Genomic DNA, 25,005 nt, shown 5'->3' with positions numbered 1-25,005 from the left:
TCCATGGAAAAGAAAAATATGACAAAGGTATAATAACTCCATAAAATCAATATTAATCATTTATTATTTATTTTTGATAAATATCTATTTCTGCACATTCCTCAGTGTATCAATATTTAGTAGACTTTCATTATATTCTACGAGTATTAGTCCCTTATACTAAACTGTCTACTTATCTTTACACCCACTTCACCCCACCCCTTACCAATTCCTTCCAGTCCTAGCACCAGAACATCCCTATATACTTTGAGGTTAACAAGCTCCTAAATTTTTTATAGTGGGAATTTACTGGAATGTAGTATATGGCTAGTGAACAAAAGTGCATGTTTTGAAGTTGACAGACTTAAATTCAAATTTTTCCTAGTTTTATTACCTGAGGAAATTACTTAATCTCTTTCATCCTCACTTTCATCACCTTTTAAAATAAGATAATAATGCCTTCCTTATGGGATTGTTGAAAGAATTTAATAAAATAAGATGTTTTAAACATTTATGGTATCTGGTATGTAGCCTTAAAAAATATTAAGAACATGGGTTTTAAGCCTGGTTTAGATTCCTAGCTCTATTAGTTACCTGTGTAACCTTGGGCAAGTTGGTTTTAGTTTTCTTACTATGTGTCTGGTACATTTTAAGTTTATAATTGGTAATACTGCTATATGTTTTTTGTAAGATTTAATATTAACTGGGCCTTAGCCTCTTGTTAATGAGTTTGTAAATAAATGCTATTTTAAAAATCAAAGTTAATAAATATCTTGTAAGGTTTTACTTTAGGAAATTACTAATTTGGCATTTTAAAGTAGATTTTAAGCAAAATGTTTAAAGTTCAAGTACCAATATTTAGATCAGAGCTTTTTCCATGATGTAGACTTTTCTGGAAGCATTTTGAGATTTTTAAGAAAGATGTTTACCAGTTGCAAAAACTCAGATAATCTCTGTGGATATAAACTGAACTATCTTATGATTATGTGATGTGTTTTTCCTGAAATAAGGAAGGCTGAGGAGGGTTCTATAATAATTTTGACCTAAAGGCAGAATATGAGAACCAGAGTAGCTTTTGTGTAAAACTCTCCATAAATATAATGTGATTTTAGAAATTCTATTAAAAACTGTTTTCAAGAAAAATGCATAAAATAAAAACTGAAAAGAGAAAATTTAAATCATCTTAAGAAAAAAAATTAAGAGATAAGAGATTAATCTTTAAAAACTGAAAAGAGAAATTCATTTCAAGACCTTAGAAGCATACTGTGCTTCTGAAAAGAAGTACCCGTGCAGCTTCATCACTGCATTCATGTTCCAGACTTCTGGTAGTGCCTCAAGTGCTGCCTATGACCTTTATATGGAATACTATACTCCTGCTACCTACTAAACAGCTTCCCACTTCTCAGCTCCCCTACTCTACGAAGTCATCTGTGAAACTAGTAAACAGAGTCTTATGCTTTCTCATTTTTTATATTTTGTTATACTGTACTCTCTGGTTTCTAATCTTTCTTAATTAAACCATAAGTTCTCAAAGTGGAAAAATATGTGTGGTTATTTTTATATCCCCAATTGCTTGGTATGTTGTCTAAAAACATTCTCTGACACATAATAGATGCTCATCTAAAGTTAACTACATGCTAATTACAAATTATCCTGATCTATTTCAGTGAGTCCCTTGAGTATTTTTGCTATATAGTTTTAGCCTTTCCGTGTATTGAAAGTATGAAGACTACATGTTTTTTAAAATATTTCTCAGTTAAAACTTTCAATAATTTATGTTGGTCTTCTTCCCAATTAGTATTAATTGGGGCCAGGCATGGTGGCTCATGCCTGTAACCCCAGCACTTTGGGAGGCCAAGGCAGGAGGATCACTTGAGCCCAGAAGTTCAAGACCAACCTAGGCAACATAGGGAGACCCCGTCTCCACAACAAATATAAACATTAGCTGCACATGGTGGCTCACGCCTGTAATACCCTCTACTTGGGAGGCTGAGGTAGGAGAGAATCACTTGATCCTAAGAAGTTGGCTTCAGTGAACCATGATTGTACCGCTATAATCCAGCCTGGGCAACAGAGTAAGACCTTGTCTCAAAAAAAAGAAAAGGAACAGAAAATATTTAAAAATTTAAAAAGGATTAATTGGTATTATTTTGTCAACAAAATTAGATCCATTTTGTAGTACTGCTTTCATACATTTTAGAAATAATGCATCAACTCTTTTTTTTTTTTTGAGACAGAGTCTGATGCCCAGGCTAGAGTGCAGTGGCGCGATCTCAGCTCACTGCAACCTCCGCCTCCCGGGTTCAAGTAATTTTCATGCCTCAGCCTCCTCTTTATCAAATATCTGAATAAAAACATGAAATTATCTAATTTTTATTTCTTCTTTATCAAAATACTTCATTTGGATATGAATTATTTCTAAGATATACTAGAAGAAAATTCTGCCTCCTAATGAGCAGTGTTTTGTCAGCTTAATAGTTAATGACTTGCAACTGTAGTAGGATATTTTTTCTTTTCCCAAGCTAGATATTTTTTTTTAAATTAGGTCTATTTCATGTATTACCATATTTAATGTGGTATACAGTTATTTCAAAGTGTATTAGTCACAAAATGCAGTCACTTAATTGAAGAAAAATCTGATTGTGGCAGTATTAAACACAAATAGAATTTTTAAAAATTGCACTGCCTTACTATTGATTACAAAAATATATATCTAAAATCATTCTATACTCAGAATCATAAAGATAATTATTAAAATTAATTGAATTCGTTATGAAGTATATCCTATACACCGTGGAATTTAATAAACTTTTTAAGGCATTTTTTTCTTTACGTAAAGGGAAAAAAGAACTCACCTCCAAATCTGCTGTTGCTTCTGCCTCTTACAGCTGCATCTATCTTGTCTGTCTGCGCTCTCTTTATGGAAGATCTAGTCCTTGCACCATCAGCCCATGTCTCTGTATTCACTCTAGGCCTCTTTTCTTGCCCTTTCAAGACTTTTCTACTTTGATATTTTTCCCTATTTTACTACATCACCAGTCTGTTTCTCTCTACCTTATTCATACCTTATGTAAACTTAAAAGTGTGTCCCATTTTTTAGGGGAAAACATTTTTCCTTTACCCCCATATCTCCCCAGTGTGTTGTGTTCACTTCCTAACCTCTCATTCGTTCTTCCACTCATTTCAGCCTGGTACCCACCCCACCGTGGACGCTTTTGTCATGATCACCAGTGAACTCGTTGGTTCAATGAGGACATTTTGTAGTCCCAGCTTACATGACCCTGGCAGTATTTGATCTATAATCTACATCAGAACAGCCCCTCGTTTTGGCTTCTGTGACCCCAGACTTTGTTGTGTTGCTTTTCTCTCCGTCCTAGTTGTTTCCTCTCTGTCTCTTTTGACAAAATTCAACAAGAACCACCTAAGCTGGGGAAGCAAATAATTAGATCATTCTAGTGGGGTGAGTTTGAAGGAAGGGGCCCACTGGTCAGTCCTGAAAGAGCACTGAGAGATTCTCTGTCTCGTGGGAGATAGTGAAGATTTGAATGAGATTTAACAAACTTTGGAGAAAATTGGGAGAGTACTTGGCAAATGAAAAGTAATTTTTTTGTATTGACAAGTAATATTTTTGAGGCATAAGTATGAAAAGAGTTGGAATTTCAAAGAGCAGTAAGCAAACATTTTATTTTCTTGGTATGAAGAAGATAGCAGATTGTAGTCGAGATTATCTGAAATGGGTTAATGGAAGTTTTGAAAGTGACAATGAGATTTGAAGACAAGGTAGAAAGTTATTGCAGTTTAATTACAGTTTTGATTCTTCAGATAGAAGGAAAACCTGCAGATGTTCTTTAGTCTCTTCCTGAAATTGAGATCAGTGTTCTCTTCATTCAGCCTCTACGTACAGGGGCAAGAGTTGTGGAGCAGTTTTTCATATTGGCAGAGGAAGACTTGGGAGGGCTGTTCATCCCTCCTGCCAGTCTGCATCAGAGAATCCTGTTAGATTGTAGTCACATCTGGAAGTCAGGGTTCTGGTCTCCAGAAGGATTGTAGTATTTCTTTACCAACTTTGCTGCTTCTGTGCCATAAGAAAGAAAACATAGGTACTTGTTTTCAGAGGATACTGAGAAAGAATATCAGTAACTTCTTTTTTTGTTTGTTTTTGTTTTTAGATACAACTATAATTTTATTACAAAACCATTCTTTTGGCATTAGTTGGTTACAGTGATAGCAAGATAATGTGAGTGTGCAGACCAGCTCTGATGGAACCACTATATTCCCTGCTTACTGAACCAAACTTCAGCTACCTCATATCCATTACATACAAATGACCTGCAGTTATTACTGCTACAAATCTTGACGTGTGTACCACTGAGGGAGGAGTTGATGCTAAGGGATTAGATTACATGTTGATAAGACTACAAAAGTTCCCTTATGGGACTTTTTCTTCCTCCTCCCATCCAATGACTTTGCTTTAGAAGAATCACATTACTTAGAGCTAGTCTGAGTAGCAGCAGCACCCAAGGAGCATCAGTTCTTGTTAAAAAGCAACACCTGTGTGATGCACTTTTACACCACAGGCAAAGGGAAGGATCACTCTCGTTTTAAACTCCTGCAGAGTCCCTTAATAAAAAATAAAAGCATTCCATCAAGTTCTTCTGGATGGTGTTATTGCTGTACATTTGTTGGTGAGTCATTTTCTATGCTGTGTTTGCTTTGAGGGGATCTCCCAGTATATCTCCAATATTCCTTTTTTATAGGGTCCTTTTCTTGAGCTAGGATTTCACGTAACTCTAATGCTTTATTAAGAATGTTTTCCTTATTGTCACACTGGCTTTCTAGCATGTCTTCATAGATAGCCACAAGAAAGGCAATTAGGTAGGGGGAACTATGACTTGGTTGTAAATCAAGTAATTGACCTAACAGGATATTTGGAAAGACCTCGATCCTGCAAAATCCCTTTCAAATAGTTCCATGCACTTTCATTGTGTGGTACTAGTTTAATCATTTCCAGAGTGTGTATTTGTCACGATAAATGACCTGGACCACGGGATTGGGGCCATCATTCTGCAGTACTGAATCTGTATCAGCCCATTCTGCTCTGTCGCTGTACAGGACGTCAGAGGGCGAGTCCAGGCTCTGAAACGCGTCCATGGGGGACACCACGGCTTCCCTGGCCTCGGCCGCCATCTCTTCCTTGTGCTGCAGCTGGGACAGGGGCCGCTCTGGCTGCCCGGGCTCGCCACCTTGCACAGCCTCCCCGACCCCCTCAGTGGCCGCCCCAGCAACCTCTTTTTATTTTTATTTTTGATGATGCATTTTTTTGAGACGGAGTTCGCCTGTCGCCAGGCTGGAGGCAGTGCATCCTCAGCTCACTTCAAGCTCCACTCCGGATTTCGCCATTTCTCTCCTGCCTCCCCAGCCTCCCTTGTTATTGACCGCATCACGCCCGGCTAGTTTTTTTTTATTTTTTAGTGGAGACGGTTTCACTGTGGTTAGCTTGTGATGGTCTCTGGACTTCCTGACCTCAGGATCCACTCCATCTCGGCCTCCCAAAGTGCTGGGATTACAGGCTTGAGCCACTGCGCCCGGCCTTATTTTTATTTTTTTAACTTTCAGAGAGAGAGACGTAGATAATCTAACTATCAAGGAGATAAATTCATCAGCCTGCACACACATTTTTCTCGTTAGATAGTTTTCTTTCTTTGTTATTTACATAGCTGGAGTACTTTTTATGTTCTTAGAATGAACAAGAGCATTAATCATATATTTCCAGGCTTTTTTTTTTTTTTTTTTTGAAGGAGATTAAGACCCAGTATTTCCTATGACTGGGAGAAAGACCTTAGTGATGAACTGTCAGGAAAATAAATAGGAAGGATTTTCCCCCTTAGGCAAAGTCCATGAAGATGTTCATGCGATAAATAGAGGGATGAGCATGATGAGAGGGGAAGGGATGAGGGAAGGAGGCTTTAAAAGGAACCAGAAGCAGTAAATGGCTGATAGAGATAGAGAATATAGGATAGAGATAGAGATATATAGATAGAGAATAGATAGGATAGAGAATATGGATAGCGTTCATTACAAAGTCAAAGATAAGTTTTTAAAATGTACATGCAGTGGCTGTGGGAGGAAAATCAGCTTACATTCCTACATTCATAAAGGACTGGCAGGGAAATCAGGACTGTAAGATGTAGCTTAAGGATGACAAGAAAATTAAGCAATTCGCAGGTAAAAGATGAGGCAGAACTGGAGAGTTACAGAATTAGGAAGAGTTGGAAGTATCATGAAAGGCAAGGTGTAAGATCTGCTTTCTCACCATTCATCTGAATGCTGGCCACCCTTAACTTAGACTCTGAGACCCCACTCTGGTTGGGGTCTCAACCCTGATCCTTCCCCTTCTCCATCCCCCCAACACATCTACTGTACCACATTCTAGCTGGAAGAAGAGTGTCCCTAATTGTGAGAAGCCTTCACAGGCTGAATATATAGAGAGTCTCCCAGCTCCTGTGTAGCTTGTGGTTTATGAGCTGCTTATTACTTCATCTGTAAAATAGAGATGATAATATCTACTTCAAGGTTACAGTGACTTACGTGAAACTTCTGACACAGTGCCTGAGATCGTGTCAACAAAAGATCTCTTATTAGGCAAATCTTTGTGTCAGAAGTCCTCTTGATTTCTCTGAAACCACACTGTCCTAGTCTCTCTGTCATTGACCTTCTTCCACCTCCCGCCTATTAAACATTGGCACTTCGTAGAATTTTGTCCTTCACTTACTACTCTTCTTCAGCCTCCTTGGTTTTAGCGTTCATGAGGTGACTCCCAAATCTCTTTCAGTGCCTCTGGCCCAGGCTACGCTCCTGAGCCTCAGCCGTTTATGTATATACAAACCAGCTGCCAGAGACCTGCTTTTGGATCTCCCTCAGTTACCTTGGATTCAGAATATGCCAAACTGCACTCACCATCTTCCCCCTAAACCAACACTTCCTGTATTCTTGATCTCATTTGGTAATAACAGCTTTCATCCAACTCACCCAAACCCAAGAAATAGCTTAGACCCCTTTCTCTCTCTCTTTGCCTGTCCCACCCTTCATATTCAATCAAACACAAAGTCTTTCCAATTTTACCTAAGGATTTATCGAATTCATCTTCTCTTCTCCCTACCTCTAGAGAATAGGAAACAGATCAAGTGACTTTGTCACTTAATAAATAAAATCTAACTTCCTTAGTTTGGTGTGTATAAGCCCTTTGTGGCCTGCGCCCTGCACAAGCTTCCCTGCTGTCCTCTCGTGCCATTCTACACAGTGTGCCATGTCTGATCACGCTTTCATGCTTTTGCACACACTGTTCTCTTTGCCTGTGCCGTTCTCTGTCTTCCCTCTACTCTCTGACTCACCACCTTCTCCCAGCCTTCTGCTCATTGGAGATTTAGCCCAAGTTTCACTTCTTATGGGAGTCGTTTTTAACTTCTTTAGTAGAAAGAATTGTTTCCTCCCCTGCATTCTCATCATTCTTTATATATTCTTTCTCATCACATTTTATTATAATTGCTTGTTTATGTGTCATCTGCTAACTTCTTAGAATATAAATTCCTTGAGGGAAAAGGCCTTTTCCTTGTAAGCTTGTGAGGTCTAAGCACGATAGTTAGCACATGGTATATGTTTAATAAATTGTTTTTGACTAAACAAACAGAAAACAGTAGAATTGTTTATTAAATTGTGAGGAAGCCCAGTACAGTGGAAGGGCTGAGACTTTTGTATATCTTGTCTATAATGTTGATTGTGATCTGATACTATAGGAAAAAAGTGTTTATTAGTGCAATAGGGAAACATCTTGAGGAAAGACTACAGTTACTTTTTAGTTCTCTGAAATACATGAGTTGACATGTACATTTCTAACTTAAAGAAAAAAACACTAATGTAAATATTTATTTTATAAGAGATTCAGAAGATACACTTTTTAAAGGTATCCTTCACTGTTGCTGTTAATAGTGGTTTGAAGAAAAACAATGTAAAACTTAGTTAAACTTGGGACCCTTTGAAATATTCCATTTTAACACATATAAGAACTATCAAAATTTATACTCTATCATAACTAGCAAAAGGTAGTACATTCTTAAAATAAGAAAATAATTTACCAACGTGTATTATTATAAGGAAGAATAAGTTGTAAATTATTATATATATATTTTAAACTGAGCATAATTTTAATACCATCCTCAAAAATATACTGAATATAAATTATGAGATATGTTGTAAGATATAAATACATTTTTACAATAGATGGGATAATCCAATCTCTTTGGAAAACAGGATTCACAAAATTGTACTTAACAGCAGATCATATTTTAGAATGGTTCCATCTTAATATTTCTAGATGAACACTGTTTGACAGAATTTATTCATCTGAGGTGTGATGATTGGGCTTTCACACTCATGAGTGAGATGCGCCTCCCTCAAACCTTGTTACAAGGACAACACATTGGTTGTCTGACGTGAAGAGGGGAAAAATCAGAACTTACTCGTTTCTTCTAGTGCCCCTCTTAAGAGATTCTTTAACAAACTTTTGAACATAAATTATTTAAAATACTGTCCTAATACAGTTTTGAATCATTGCCATTTAACAGCATTTACTTTGCAGTTAGATATAACAAATATATATTAAGCTGTTTCTCCTGTCAATATTCTCGTGTGTCAGTTTTCTTTAAAAACATTTTCAGAGGGCAAATGCCTAGAATGCTGTTGTAGAACTACCTTGTTTATTTATAACCCACCTTGAGAGTGAAAGGTACTGTTTTTATACTGTCTCAACTCTGATTATTCAAGCTTTTTATTTAAGTCAGTATTTCAAAGAAAGACACTGGAATTTTCTTTTTCAAAAAGTTCTGCTTGCATAAAGGACCTGTACCTGTGTCTAAAGAGAAGAAAAGCACGGTCTCCTTTTGGCAACAAGCCCAATGGAGTCTAGAGGTTTGGCCATTTTTTTCACATTGCCATATTCCTTTGAAAATGAGAAAAATTCTTAAGACTGCCAAAGAATGAAATACTTTGATCTTTCAGCTGACATTAGAGCACTTCTCCCAGGTACAAGATATAACAAAACACGTTTAATTTATTCTTCTTTTATAGAAGGTCTAAATAGTTTAAAGCAAAAGAAAATCTGAAAATGTGTTATAGTCTTTTTATTAAAGAAAAGTACACCTGCTCCAAAATAGAAACAACAAAAAGTTGGTAATTCAGTAAAAGGAAGCCATTGAAAACATTTTAAATATTTATAGTTAAAACATGGAATCATCTAATATACCATTTTTGCCTTCCTTGCTCTGAACTACCTTTGGCCCTGAGTCCTTCCTTTATTTGCTTGGGAGCCATTAGGGTATGGTGCCCAGCACAGAAGGGTAAACACATTCCCAATGTCGTCACCCTCTGCAGGTCTTTATTCTTCCTGTCTGAACTACCATAGTAGTTTTTCCCATTGTTGCTTCCACATGAGCGTTATTTCAGACAATCACTTTGCAGTTTTCATATCCAGCTTCGTCTATCTTAAATAGGTTTCCTATTTATACCACATCCACTTAATTAAAATTTTTACCAGTCGTTCGAAGATTACTGTTAGAATTACTTCCTCTGTGGCACCTTTGATCATCTAAACTCTGGAAATGCTTGCACATTTTTCTAACTTCTTGTAACTCTTACTATTCGTATCTCTCTATGGTATCTAGTATTTTCTGTAAACATCTGTGTTTTGGCCTCCTAATGGAAGTATACACCATCTCTGAAGAGTTCCTGTCAAAACCAAACTTGAATCTTAGCACACATCTGGATTTAAGTACCGTTTGTAGAAAATACAGAAGGTAGAGGAACATGTGAAATGATACCAAGGACATACAGTCATCAGAATTTTATAGACTGTTGGAAATTTTATAGGACAAATGACTTTTTCAATAATTAAATTGAAAGGTAGGGGCAAAAAAGACAAGGGAGAAAACCTATATATTAAGAGAGACGTAAGAAACAGGAAGGCTGGGCGCAGTGGCTCACACCTGCAGTCCCAGCACTTTGGGAGGCCAAGGCAGGAGGATCACTTGAGCCCAGGAGTTTGACACCAGCCAGGGCAACATAGGAAGACCCTGTCTCTGCAAAAAAAAAAAAAAATGTATTTTAATTAGCTGGATATGGTGGCACATGCCTGTGGTCCCAGCTACTCAGGAGGCTGAGAGGTGGGAGGATCACTTGAACCTGGGAGGTTAAGGCTGCAGTGAGCCATTACTGTGCCACTACACTCTAGCCTGGGCAACAGAGTGAGACTTTGATCAAAAAAAAAAAAAAAAAGAAAATAATAAATAAATTAGACTACATCAAAATTAAGAACATTTGTGAATCGAAGAACACTGTCAAGAGAGTGAAAAAAAGATCCACAAATGGGAGAAAATATTTTCAAATTGTATACGTATATATTATAAGGGATAATAACCAGAATATATAAAGAACTATACAAAACATTTTTAATGGGAAAAGGACTCAAATAGAAATTTCTCAGAATAAGATATACCCATGGCTAATAAGCACATTCATTGATACTCAGCATCACTGATCATCAGGGAAATGCAAATCAAAGCCACAATGAGATAGCACGTTTCATTCATTAGGTTGACAGCTAAAAAAAAAAAAAAAAAAAAAAAGCAGAAAATACAAGTGTTGAGGATGTGGAAAAATTTGGTAGAAATTTGTATTTCCACAGCTGCTGTGGAAAAGGTAGGGTGATTCCTCAAAAATTAAACAGCATTGGCCGGGCGCGGTGGCTCACACCTGGAATCCCAGCACTTTGGGAGGCCGAGGCAGGCGGATCACGAGGTCAGGAGATCGAGACCATCCTGGCTAACACGGTGAAACCCCGTCTCTACTAAAAATACAAAAATAAATTAGCCAGACGAGGTGGCGGGCGCCTGTGGTCCCAGCTACTCGGGAGGCTGAGGCAGGAGAATGGCGGGAACCCGGGAGGCGGAGCTTGCAGTGACCCGAGATTGTGCCACTCACTCCAGCCTGGGCGACAGAGCCAGACTCTGTCTCAAAAAAAAAAAAAAAAAAATTAAAACAGCATTACCGTATGATGCAGCAGTTCTGCTTCTGGGTATATACCCGAAAGAAATGAAAGCAGGGGCTCAGACAAATATTTGTACACCAATATTTGTAGCTGCATTATTCACAGTAGCCACATGGTAGAAACACCCCAAGTGTCCGTCAGCAGGTGAACGGATAAACAGAATGTGGTACATACGTGCAATGGAATATTATTCAGCCTTAAAAAGGAAGGAAATTCTGACACATGCTGCAGTATGAATGAACCTTTAAAACATTATGCCAAGTGAAATAAGTCACAAAAGGACAAATATCGTATAATTCATCTTATATGAGGTACCTAGATAGAATAGGCAACTTCACACAGAGACAGAAAGTGGAATAGAGTTTACAGGGGCTAGAGGCAGGAATGGGTGGGGGGATTCAGGAGTTAACGTTTAATGTGTACAGTTCTTCTGTTTAGCATGATGAAAAATTTCTGATGATGGTTGTACAACAGTGTGAATGTACTTAATGCTACCAAATTTAACAATGGTTTAAGTGGTGAATTGTATGTTATGTTTATTTTACCACAATATTTAAAAACAGGTGATTTAAGAGACCTACTTACCAAGTGCAATGTGAGGACTTCTCTTTGGATGCTCATCTGAATATACCTGAAAACTTGTCTAAAACGGGAAAATTGATAATGCTGATTTGAATGTGAAAATGTTAAGGAATTATTGATACTTTTTTAGGTGTGGTAACTATTTGGCAGGGAGGTTTTTTTAGATACACAGGCTGAATTTTTTACTGTGAAATGATATGTATATGTGGGTTTTGTTTCACAATAATCCAGTGGGAGGTAGGGAGTGAAAAGGAATATAGATAAAGCAAGACCTGCCATGAGTTGATAATTATTGGCGCAGAGTTTCGTTGTGTTATTTAGTATAATTATATATAATTCATATTATTCTCTCTGTTGTTGCATATGATTCAAGTTTTCCATGACTAAAGAAGTGTTTTTAATTGTTAATTGTGCATTTTGCTATTATACCAATCTTTTGATCCAGAGGGAACAATTGTTGTAGCTTATCAAGAAGCCATGGTTTTTGAGATATCGTTTCTATATTTAATGTAATTTTTTTCATTGAAAGCAACCTAAAACCTGACACAATATACTTGAGCAAGCAAGAAAGTTTAGTGACTAGACACAGTTAGCTTCAAACCCAGCTTCATCCAGGGCTCAAACATCACCATATTCATTTTCCGATCTGGCAATTAAAGACTGGCTACATTCTCGTGCTCTAAATACTGGCCGCTGGCAGTTCCAGGCACTCTCTCCATTGCCTCACATTCCTGAGAATAACATTCTCACATCGCCAAAGCCCAGCACAAAATAAAAATGTGAAAGTCAGTTATCCAGCATTTGCATGAGAAATCCTGCTGTACTACTCTGAGTGGCCCAACTTAGATGTGAGCCCATCCCTGAACCAGTCCCTGGAACCAGACAGCGCAACCTGCTTATTAGCTTGGGCCTGAGCTACTTGCCCATCCCTGCATCAGTTCCACAGAAATGCAGTGATTGGCTTTAGCCAATTAGCATTTACTTGCAGAGGCAAAGGTAGGGTCATCCTACCCAAACTGCATATTTGAGACTGTCTAAGAATGATTTTCCAAAGGAAAAATAAAGTAACTGCTACAAAGAACTAATTACTACATCTTAAATAATGTAATTTGACTCTCAGTATATCCAAGTCTCTGTTACTCTACTGCATTTATAAATTTGCTTCACTTGAGGTGCTGTGAATAGTAAAAATTTAATTAGAAGTTACGTAAAGTGCCATGTAAATAAAACTTGTCGTGGATGCCTGTTATGTGCAAGCCAGCTTCCACTCCTTTTCTGTATTAGTCAATGTTCTCCACAGAAACAGAACCAATAGGAGATACAGATAGATTTGCCGTGAAGAATTGGCTCATGCAATTATGGAGGTACAGAAGTCCCGTGATCTGCCATCTGCAAGCTGTAGACCCAGAAAAGCTGGTGGTGTAATTCAGTCCTCGTTTGGAGGCCTGAGAACCAGGGGAGCTAGTGGTGTCAACCCCAGTCTGAGGGTAGAAGATAAAATGTCCCAGCTCAAGAAGTGAGGCAGGAAAAAGGGTGAATTTCTCCTTCCTCCGCTTTTTGTTCAGCAGAGTGGATAATGCTCACCCTCACTGGGGAGGACAGCCTGCTTTACCAAGTCTACCAATTTAAATGCTCATCTCACAGACACACCCGGAAACCATGGTTAATCTGGCTGCTCAAGATGTTCAGTCTGACACAGTCAAACTGACACTTAACACCAACCGTCACAACCTCCTTACTAGTAACAGTACCTGATGAACCATAGTTTCTTTTTTTAAGTATTAGGACTCTACTTCAACTATTATAAAAAATGTCCACTGCATCAAAGAGAGGTAATTTCAAGTAAAATTATTTTTTTATTCGGTGAAATTTCAATGTTAATGTCTCTGTATATTCTAAAGCTTATTTTCTGGTATGTTTTTATTTTATCTCTTTCAGGGCTAATTTCATATACTGAGTATCTTTTCTTGCTTACAATCCTCACTAGTAAGTATCCCACAGTTTTTCTCAGAGATCATGTGGAATTCTGTGTTCTTACCAAACAGGATTTTAAAAGTTTGGTATTTATGTCTTTATTATAAAAACATTATTGATACCTTAGTTTCTGTATCTACAAAATGATAATGTTGGATTAGGTTATCCCTGTGGGTCTCTTCTACGTCTGTGCACTGTAGCAGCCCATCGCTTTGTCTCTTTAATAGGAAGTTTGTTGAACAAGAGAATCATAGTGGTAGTCTTGCCTTTAAAAATGCTTATCTGACATTACACAAAATACTTAACCAGTACTCTTCAAAATGTGAAGGTCATGGAAAACAAGGAGAGACTGAGACACTGATACAGATTAGAGAAGACTCAGGAGACATGACAGATAAATACAACATGGTATCTTATATTTAATCCTGGAATAGGAAAACAGCATTAGTGAAAAAACGTGAAACCCAGATAAAGTCGATAGTGTAGTTCATAATGCTGTGCCATGTTAATTTATTAGTCTTTATAAATGTACTATGGTTATGTAAGATGTTAACATTGGAGAAAGACCAGGTGTGGTGGCTCACCGCAGCACTTTAGCTTGAGCCCAGGAGTTTGAGACCAGCTTGGGCAACATGGTAAAACCCCATCTCTACAAAAAAATTTTAAAATTTGCAAGGTGTGATGGTGCACACCTGTAGTCCCAACTACTTGTTGGGGCTGAGGTGGGAAGATTGCTTGAGCCCAGCAGGTTGAGGCTGCAGTGAGCTGTGATCACGCTACTGCACTCCAGCCTGGTGACAGAGTGAGACCCTGTCTCAAAAAAAAAAGAAGAAGAGAAAAATTAGAGGAAGCTGAGGAAAGAGTATATGGGGACTCTCTGGACTCTCTGTACTATTTTACAAAATTTCTGCAAGTCTAAAATGATTGCAAAATACATTGGTTTTTTTTTTTTAAGGTACTCTGAGAAAGGGAAATAAAAAGTAATCATTAATTTGAAAATAACCAAGGTCCTGTAAGAATAGAAAAGCCCCTACTAGAGCTAAAGAAATAAATTAAGCCTACAAACTAATTTTGCATTGAAAGGCAGAACGCTTACTGGCAGAGCAGCAGCGCCTGTGGAAAGGGTGTTGGAGAAGCAGGGAACAAAGCCATGACACCAAATATCAGCCTTTGGAATTGGTATAAGAAATCATTATTTTTCTGAGTAGGCACTTACTTATACAGTTTCTGCTAGTTTATGTCAAATTTGAAGATCTCTCCAACTTGCTTTTCATCAACATTTAAATATTCATTTTTCACTTCACTGCAGAACCCCATTCTGGATTTCATGTTGCTTTTAAAATGCTGGATACAGATGGTAATGAGATGATTGAAAAAAGGGAATTTTTTAAGGTAAGTAGATGCTAATTATTTTAGGTTTATCATAAAATACCTGGATGTTTGTGTGATGATTTTACATTTCCATTAAAATCAAAATTGTATTCATTGTTTGCATATGAACTATCAGGAAATTATTTGGACATTCAGAAATACTAAATTTTCTGTAATACAGCCGTGAAGACACCAATAAGTGAACTGTATAAGATTCCAAAAAGAGAAGTAAGCTGAAGCATCTGTTTTTTAGGGTTATATTTTTATGATTTCAGCAAATAATATGGTAAGAGTTCCATAGGATATATATTTTTTAAAGAATATATGTTGAAGATATGCTAAAATACTAAAAATTATTAAAGAAATACAAAAATAGGCCGGGCGCGGTGGCTCAAGCCTGTAATCCCAGCACTTTGGGAGGCCGAGGTGGGCGGATCACGAGGTCAGGAGATCGAGACCATCCTGGCTAACATGGTGAAACCCCGTCTCTACTAAAAATACAAAAAACTAGCCGGGCGTGGTGGCAGGCGCCTGTAGTCCCAGCTACTCAGAGGCTGAGGCCGGAGAATGGCGTGAACCTGGGAGGCGGAGCTTGCAGTGAGCCGAGATCGCGCCACTGCACTCCAGCCTGGGTGACACAGCGCGAGACTCCGTCTCAAAAAAAAAAAAAAAAAAAGAAATACAAAAATAATAGACATAATAAAAACTTAAGCCTTCATAAAGAATTGGAAAAAAGTGAAAATGCCGCAATAGTTATAAATTGGTACAAATTTTCCAGGAATTTGCTCTAAGGCTAATATTTGAAGAGCCGAAAACGTGTTTAAATGGTATTTTCTAAGATGTAACTGTAGAACACCCAACAAGCAAATTTTACTCTGTTCCCAAAAATTTGGTGGTAATACAAAAAAATAAAAATAAAAAATACCTCAGTGCACATCAACAGTTTGGTATGTGCCAGTTAGGGTTAAGTGTCTTTAATCTATTGCTGTGCTTTATGGAGAAAAGAAAATGTAGATAAATATATAGCATAGTGCTTAGCACATACTAGCTATCATTAAGGAATTAATGAGTGCTTATGTAAATAACAAATTAGGCGTGTACATAAATGGCTTACGACATTTTTTTAAAAGCCTTTGTGATATGAAGCAAATGAACCTCTTACATTGCTGGTGGGAATAAAATGATACACAAATGTTAGAAAACAAAACCTGGCATCTTCTTTTAAAGTAAAATATATCCTTGGCATATGACCTAGCAATTCCACTCTTATTTAGTCAAGGAAAACGTATTCACCCAAGACTGTATTCATGATAGCCAAAACTAGAAACAACCAAAATGTTCATCAAGTGAGTAGATAAACGAATAGGATCCATACAATAGAATACTTAACAGTAAAAAGGAACAAACCACTGATAAATGCAGCAACATGGACGAGTACATACTGTATGATTACATCTATGTGAAGTTTCAGAAAAGGGGACTTTCCTAATAAAAGTAGATCACCGATTGCCTGAGGCCAGGAGGGAGTGAGGAATTGACTGCAAAGAAAAACGAGAGAACTTTTGGAGGACTGGAAATATCTTAAATCTTCTTTGGAGTGGTGGTTACGTTGGTATATAAATTTGTCAAAACTCATCCGGTTGCATGATCCTGAAAGCAAAAAATGCATTTTAAAGGGGTACAGTTGCCGGGCGCGGTGGCTCACGTCTATAATCCCAGCACTTTGGGAAGCCGAGGTGGGTGGATCACGAGGTCAGGAGATCGAGACCATCCTGGCTAACATGGTGAAACCCCGTCTCTAATAAAAATACAAAAATGTAGCCGGGCGTTGTGGCGAGCGCCAGTAGTGCCAGCTACTTGGGAGGCTGAGGCAGGAGAATGGCGGGAACCCGGGAGGCGGAGCTTGCAGTGAACTGAGATCGCGCCACTGCACTCCAGCCTGGGCAACAGAGCGAGACTCCGTCTCAAAATAAAGGGGTGGGGGTACATTTTACTGTATGCAAATTGATTCAAAATCCATCTTGTTCTAGAGCCCGTGCTCTTTCCTCAGTGTCAGCCCTCCTCATTTGAAGAATTCTTAGGAGGCCTGAGTTGAGAAAGATCCTGACTCTGAGCTTGGAAATGTTGGGCTTGAGCAATTGAATGGACATTCCTACAGATGGACAAGTATAGCAAGCAACTGGAGATCAGTAATGTGGCCAGGATTGGGGAACATCCTCATAGAGGGGATAATTAAGTCCTGAAAATATAAGACCCCAAAGGGGAAGAATATAGAGTGAAAAGGGTTAAGACCAGAGACCTGGGGGAGCAGTGTTTCGTTTACGAGCTCAAACTGAGGTTGAGAAGCCAAAGAATGCACCAGAGAAGGAGCAGAACAGTGATCAGAATACCAGAGAGCCCAGAGAGTGCAGGATAATGGAGTCCGAGGAAGACAAGAGCAACTGGAGAGGGAGTGTTCAAAGACACCGAACTCGGGGCCAGGCACGGTAGCTCACGCCTCTAATCTCAGCACTTGGGGAGGCTGAGGCGGGCGGATCACCTGAGGGCGGCAGTTTAAGACCAGCCTGACCAACATGGAGAAACCCCGTCTCTACTAAAAAGACAAAAAATTAGCCGGGCGTGGTGGTACATGCCTATAATCCCAGCTACTCAGGAGGCTGAGACAGGAGAATCGCTTGAACCCAGGAAGCGGAGGTTGCGGTAAGCCAAGATCACACCATCACTCTGCAGCCTGGGCAACAGGAGCGAAACTGTCTCAAAAATAACAATAAAAATAGTAAAAAAAAATAAAGACACCGAACTCTTAACAATAAAAAGTGGGCAGCTAGTTGGGGACTGAGTAGAGAGCCCCTGAAATTGTGTAAGTCAGTAGGAACCATTACAGAGCAGTTTCAAAAGAGTCGTGGGGACTGATACCACAGAGCAAAAGGCTGAAGAGGAGTGAATAGGACTTCAAAAACTGGTAGCAGTAGATAAAAATATTCATTTGAGATATTTAAGGACTTAATCAAATACCTCAAATAAATATTTGAAGGAAACATGTTTGCACAAGTAGGACCTGAAATACCAGTGCCATAAGTCACAAGGGACCATCCAGTTACTTCTCTCTACCTTGAGGACAAGAATTGGATAGATTTAAAACTATTGTTATTCATAGGGGGGTAATTTGTATGAAAAGGCCATGTACCTAAATCAGTGAAATTCTATTAGGTTAGCTAAGCTGTGAGGATTTGCACTTACCATAATCCTGTCAGACCTGGGAGGATTTTATTTCTGTTTTTATTCCTGGGAGTCACAAGGCACACAGAGCCAAATCTTGGGAGTACTGGACCCACTGTACACACATCCGAGAATAGGAAAGCTGGAGGCGATTTTTTAAAGTGGGCTAGCGGAGCCCCCGATAATAATAGTGGGCGTCATACTCATGAGCACCAAAGTTTTGATACACTGGTAATGTTTAGTGATGTGTGGCCAGATCGCAAAGTCTGCAGACAAAGGAGATCCTGAGCATGAAACTGAACATGAAAAAAGGCAATAGAAGGCATATTGTTGTTGTTTTCACGGGGCTACATTGATGTGCCTTTTACTGTACAGTCCTTATTGTACCTACAGCCTCTACACCTGAAATTGTTATGCATACCTACTTTAAAATTCTTTCCGATACATTTTTTCACACAATAGCTTAACATGCTGAATCTATGGAACAATTTCTGAATACCACAGATATCTCCATAAATGTTGGAAAATTGTTTTATGATCACCTCATGAATTAAGAAAATATCAAAAAGAATATGTAAAGATACATCATTGGTTTTGTTTTTAAGTATATAAAGGTCACCATTGTAAACATGAAAGAAGATTCTTTGTGCTCATCGTAGAAATGAGCCACTAAACTTGATTACCCATAGAGCTGATACAGCATGTCATTTAAAAAAAAAAAAGCATTGAAGAGGAAAAACTACATTTACATTAATTATTTCAATAGTTATTTCACTTCCATGGTCTTTGTATTAGTAAACCTAAGTATGTAGCGTGTGTGTGTGTGTGTGTGTGTGTGTGTCTGTGTGTGTGTGTAGACGGAGCCTCGCTCTGTCACCCAGGCTGGAGTGGTGCAGTGGCACAATCTCGGCTCACTACAACCTCCGCCTTCCGGATTCAAGCGATTCTCCTGCCTCGGCCTCCCAAGTAGCTGGGATTACAGGCATGTGCCACTGTGCCCGGCTAATTTTTGTATTTTTAGTAGAGACAGGGTTTCACCATGTTGGCCAGGCTGGTCTCGAACTCCTGACCTCAGGTGACCATCCATGTCGGCCTCTCAAAGTGCTGGGATTGCAGGCTTGAGCCACTGTGCCTGGCTGTATGTAGCGTCTTATATTTGAAATTTTCTTCAAAGAACCAAATAGTTGTTTTAACATCAAAAAAGCATATTTAAAAAGCAGGGATTTATCTTAGCTTATCTAAATGTTTTCCTAGTAGACTTTATTTATTGTTTTCCCCACCATATATGTACTAGAAAAGTAATGAGAATCACTTTAATACCTAAAATATAAATGTAACAAAGTGATTTGAGTAGCAAATGTAAAAGTAATAATGAAGTACGGTAATAAAAGCCTTGTGAAGATGCCCTAAAATACAGATTGCCTCACTTTGTTACTTTTGTGTTTTGTGAATGTTCATGTTTTATTAACATTCAGATCTGAAAACTGTGTTAGTAAGTGTATTGCTTACTTCTTTATCCCAAGAACTCATAAAATAGCAACTGTCTGTGTGAGCTGTTCTCTGTCACCTAATAATAAAAAATACCAACCGTGATCAAAGCCAGTAATGGTTAATCCATTTAATCTTTACCTTGATCAATGGTACATGTGCTTATGTGGGATACATGCCAGGGTTTGAGTGCAATCTCTCTAAACAGTAGATTAATGACAGGTCTGTTTCCTGGTGTCGGTTGCTCTTAGGTGGTCCTTTATTTCACGTTGCTTTCATATTGGTGGGAAGGACTGCACACTTAATATAGTAGCATTATAGTTTTGTCATACTAAATACACCTGCTAGAGTTATTTTTAAATAAATGTAGATACCTTTTATATGAGTTATCAGGGAAATGCAAGTTAAAACCACAACGACATACTACTACGCTTAAGAGAATGACCAAAATTAAAAAGACTGGTCACATCAAATGTTGGTGAGAATGTGAAGGAACCAGAATTCACTTTGGAAAATAGTTTGGCAGTTTCTTATACAGTTAAACAGATCTGTTATCCAAAAAAAAGTTAAAACTCACATCCACAAAATTGAGTTGTAAAAGATGTTTGTGGCATTTTGATTCACAGTAGTCAAAAACTGGAGCCATGAAAACATCTATCAACAGGTGAATGAATAAATAGTGCTGTATTCATAAAATGTAATAAAATGCAACAATAAATGGCAACAGACTACCGACAGGCAAACAACATGGGTGAATCTCAAGACCATTATGCTGAGTGAAAGCAGGTGGATACAAAAGAATACATACTATTTAATTTGATTTATTTCAGTTTCTAAACTAGGAGAAACTAATTTAGGTGGGGAAAACAGAACTGTCTCTGTGGGAACAAGAATAAAAGAGAAACCAGGATTGACTGGGAAGAGACACAAAGAAACTTTGTCAAAATTGTATGGCTGATATTTGTACATTTTAATATATGTACTTTTTCCTGAAGAGCTGTAAATAATAATTGGGAGGGGGACAGGGAGCAGGCAGAGGTACAGATGAGCCAGGAATGGCAGAATACTGATAATTATTGAAGATAAATAATGTTTATATGGTGACTTATTGTAGAATTATGTTCATTTGACTTATGTTTGAAATTTTCTGTAATAAAAATTTTTAAGAGGTTCTAGGGGAATAAGCACAGGGAGAAATGTTTGGATATTGAATTTGGCATTATACCATTTGATTGTCAACTTTTAAAATAAAAGGCAAAATAGATATAAAACTTTTTAACTTTTTTCCTAAAATAAATAAGTAGGGGAAAGGGGGGCATTGAAAACTGGCTGAGCGATTTAGAGAACTAGAAATAAACCACTTGCCTAAAACAAACATAATAGAAATAGCTAAATTCGCCGGGCGCGGTGGCTCAAGCCTGTAATCCCAGCACTTTGGGAGGCCGAGACAGGTGGATCACGAGGTCAGGAGATCGAGACCATCCTGGCTAACACGGTGAAACCCCGTCTCTACTAAAAAATACAAAAAACTAGCCGGGCGAGGTGGCGGGTGCCTGTACTCCCAGCTACTCGGGAGGCTGAGGCAGGAGAATGGTGTAAACCCGGGAGGCGGAGCTTGCAGTGAGCAGAGATCATGCCACTGCACTCCAGCCTGGGCGACAGAGCGAGACCTCATCTCAAAAAAAAAAAAAGAAAAGAAATAGCTAAATTCGAAATAATTAATATGGAATTAATTGCAGCAGTTTTCAAACTGTTAAATAGCCTAGAAAAAAATGGATAGAGATTTGTCTCCTAATTGATTTGAATCCATAGTTTGGGATTTTGTCTATATCTGATTCTTTTAAAATGCTTTCTTTTTTAAATTTGCTTTCCATATGAGGATTGATACAAATGATTCTGAAAGGCAGGTAGGTTTTTTAATGTACTCAATTTCAAAGTACTATTTACAACATCCTAATTAGTAGAAATGTAAGTCTTTAAATTATTTTAATGCTTTTTAAATGCATAAAGGGAAAAGGAAGACTATGTGTATGAAATAAATAGCTTTTTAAAAACTATAGGCCGGGCACAGTGGCTCACACCTGTAATCCCAGCACTTTGGGAGGCTGAGGCGGGTGGATCACGAGGTCAGGAGATCGAAACCATCCTGGCTAACACGGTGAAACACCGTCTCTACTAAAATTACAAAAAATTAGCTGGGCGTGGTGGCAGGTGCCTGTAGTCCCAGCTACTCAGGAGGCTGAGGCAGGAGAATGGCGTGAACCCGGGAGGCAGAGCTTGCAGTGAGCAGAGATCATGCCACTGCACTCCAGCCTGGGTGACAGAGCGAGACTCTGTCTCAAAAGAAAAAAAAAACCTATTTGCTTGAAAATGTTGCCATAAACTAGTGATACAACTAATTATGAATAAAAATTCTCTTGAAAGGACAGCATAATCTTGAAGTTCTTACAGAGTGCTGCCTAAGAACATGTATCTATTAAATAAGCTAGCTTTCTTAGTAGAAAATTGTAGTAATAATACTGTTAATACTTTTGTTATCTCTTTTGTCCTTTTATTCTTACATTGTCTAAGAGAAAAAGATACTAGGAGTTATGATTAGAAAGAATTTAAGTCAATATTTAGCAAACAACTAGTATATATTTTATAACAACAACAAGTTGGCATCTGTTTTTTAGGTTGTTTTGAAAAATCTGGTAGGCACACATGTAAACTCATGTTTGCAATCTTTATAGCTGCAGAAGATCATAAGTAAACAAGATGACATGATGACAGTGAATACTAATGAAACTGGATGTCAGGTATGTACAGATGATTTCCAAACAATTGATATTTATAATAGCTACTCTATTCTGTTTGTTCAGATAGTCCCAGTAGTTACCAATAGATTTGGTATCAGCAATTTAATTTTTTTAATAGTCATGCACCACATAACTTTACAGTCAACAGCAGACTGCATATACGTGGTGGTCTGAACAATAGGCTACGCTGTATAGCAGAGGTGTGTAGTGGGGTATGCCATCAAGGTTTGTGTAAGTACACTCTGATGTTCGCACAGTGACAATCACTTAACAATGCATTTCTCAGCAATATATGACTGTATTTTAAATATATGTACCATATTTACATGTTCCTGAACTCAGGTGGTGCACAGGAGTGTGTAGGTAGAACAGAATTTCCCTCCCAATCACACAGTTCTCCTCCCTGGGCAATTAGTGCTTTTCAGTTTCTTGTGTATTCTTCAGAGAGATTTTTATGCATATATAAGTATACATGTAAATAAGTAGATACATCCATATTATTTTTTCTGTTTTAATATAAGCAGTAACATACTATACATTGTTCCACACTCTTCTTTTTTAAGTTAATATATGTAAAAATGTCTTTTTTTTTTTTTTGAGATACAGAGTCTCACTCAGTCTCCCAGGCTAGAGTGCAGTGGCGCGATCTTGGCTCACTGCAACCTTCACCTTCCCAGTTCAAGCGATTCTCCTGCCTCTGCGTCCCAAGAAGCTGGGATTACAGGCGCATGCCACCCACACCCAGCTATTTTTTTGTATTTAGTAGAGACAGGATTTCACCATGTTGGTCAGGCTGGTCTCAAACTCCTGACCTCACGTGATCCGCCCACCTCGGCCTCCCAGATTGCTGGGATTACAGGTGTGAGCTACTGTGCCCCGCCCGTACTTTTTTTAAAAGCACTCATTAAAACAAATAGGGCATGGAGGTGGGCATTGAACTTGGTAAAGAGCATCTACAAAAAACCTGCAGGTAACATACTTATTGATGAAAGACCGAATTATTTTCTGCTAACATCAGTAGCAAGGCAAGGATGTTCATTCTTGCTACTCTTGTTCAATACAGTGTTGAAAGTTCTAGCCACTTCAATAAGGCAAGACAAGGAAATAAAAGGCCTACTGACTGGAAAGTTAGAAATGAAACAGTCTCTTTTCATAGATGGCATTGTCTCTGTAGAAACTCCCAAGGAATCTGCAAAAAAAAATCACAAAACAAAACTTCTAGAGCTAATAGTTGATTTTAGGAAGGTCATCAGGTACAAGAAAAATGTACAAAAATCAGTCACATGTGTATATACTATCAGTGAACACCAGGGACACTAAAATTTTAAATATAATACCATTTACAATTTTCAAAAAGTAGTGAAATTTCTTCAGCAAATGTTGCTGGTACAACTGGATATCTATATGTAAAAGAATAAAGTTGGATTCCTATCTCACACCATATATAAAAATTAATTGAAATGGATGTAAGAGCTAAACTTACAGAACTCTTAGAAGTAAGACATAAGAGAAAAGCTTCATGGCACTGGACTTGGCAACAGTTTCTTAGATAATGATTTCTACAATCACAAGCAACAGAAGAAAAAGTAGATATATTGGATGTCATCAAAATTAAAAATTTGTCACTTTGGGAGGCTGAGGGGCAGATCACGAGGTCAGGAGATCGAGACCATCCTGGCTAACACGGTGAAACCCTGTCTCTACTAAAAATACAAAAAATTAGTCGGGCCTGGTGGCGGGCGCCTGTAGTCCCAGCTACTTGGGAGGCTGAGGCGGGAGAATGGCGTGAACCCAGGAGGCGGAGCTCGCAGGGAGCCTAGATCAAGCCACTGCACTCCAGCCTGGGTGACAGAGTGAGACTCCATCTCAAAAAAAAAAAAAGAAAAAATTAAAAATTTGTGTTCATCAGAGGACACAATCAAGAGTGTGAAAAGATAACGTAATGGAAGAAGATACTTGCAAATCACATATCTAATAAGGGTCTACTATCAGTATATATAAAGAACTCTTCTTACAGTTCAACAACAGAGTGATTAACAACCCAATTAAAAACAAGACAAAGGACTTCTAATATTTCTCCAAAGAAAATAGGCAAAAACAAACACATAAAAGGATACTCAGCACCTTTAATCATTAGTGCAATGCAAATTAAAACCATAGAGAGATATACAACCTTCCAAATGACTAAAAACAAACCACTGACACACTGAATGGTTGCAAGGATGAGAGAAACTGAATCACTCATTGCTAGTGGGAATGTAAAACACCACTCTGGAAAATGTGATTGTGCTCCTGGGATTGTACCCCAGAGAGATTAAAACCTATGTTCGTACACAGATGTTCTTAGCAGCTCAATTTGGCAGCATCCAGCCCAAACTGGAAACAATCTAGATACCTTTTGGTGAATAAACTGTGGGACTCCATTACCATGAAATACTGCTCTGCAATAAGAAGAAACACAATTGATATGGCAAAAGATACAGCAACCTGAATGAG

General features: G+C 38.1%; 1 protein-coding gene and 1 pseudogene across 3 annotated transcripts in view; both read left to right on the top strand.

The window, feature by feature from the left end:
* The window catches only part of MICU2 (mitochondrial calcium uptake 2), a 94,287-nt gene that overhangs the window by 58,991 nt on the left and 10,291 nt on the right, over positions 1–25,005 (top strand). For 2 of the 3 annotated variants that reach the window (XM_031655753.1, XM_031655755.1), the window contains exons 5-7: positions 13,598–13,645; positions 14,943–15,025; positions 22,444–22,509. In XM_031655753.1, coding sequence (XP_031511613.1) covers positions 13,598–13,645; positions 14,943–15,025; positions 22,444–22,509 — 197 coding nt within the window. The remainder of the gene's footprint in view (positions 1–13,597; positions 13,646–14,942; positions 15,026–22,443; positions 22,510–25,005) is intronic. The other variant, XM_031655754.1, reaches the window with a different exon arrangement.
* Positions 8,374–8,469, top strand: LOC116270631 (annotated as a pseudogene).

The sequence above is a fragment of the Papio anubis genome, chromosome 15, assembly GCF_008728515.1.
Source record: "Papio anubis isolate 15944 chromosome 15, Panubis1.0, whole genome shotgun sequence".
Taxonomy (NCBI): Eukaryota; Metazoa; Chordata; class Mammalia; order Primates; family Cercopithecidae; genus Papio; species Papio anubis.
The sequence above is the reverse complement of the archived record's forward strand: the minus strand, read 5'-3'. Positions and strand labels throughout refer to the sequence as shown.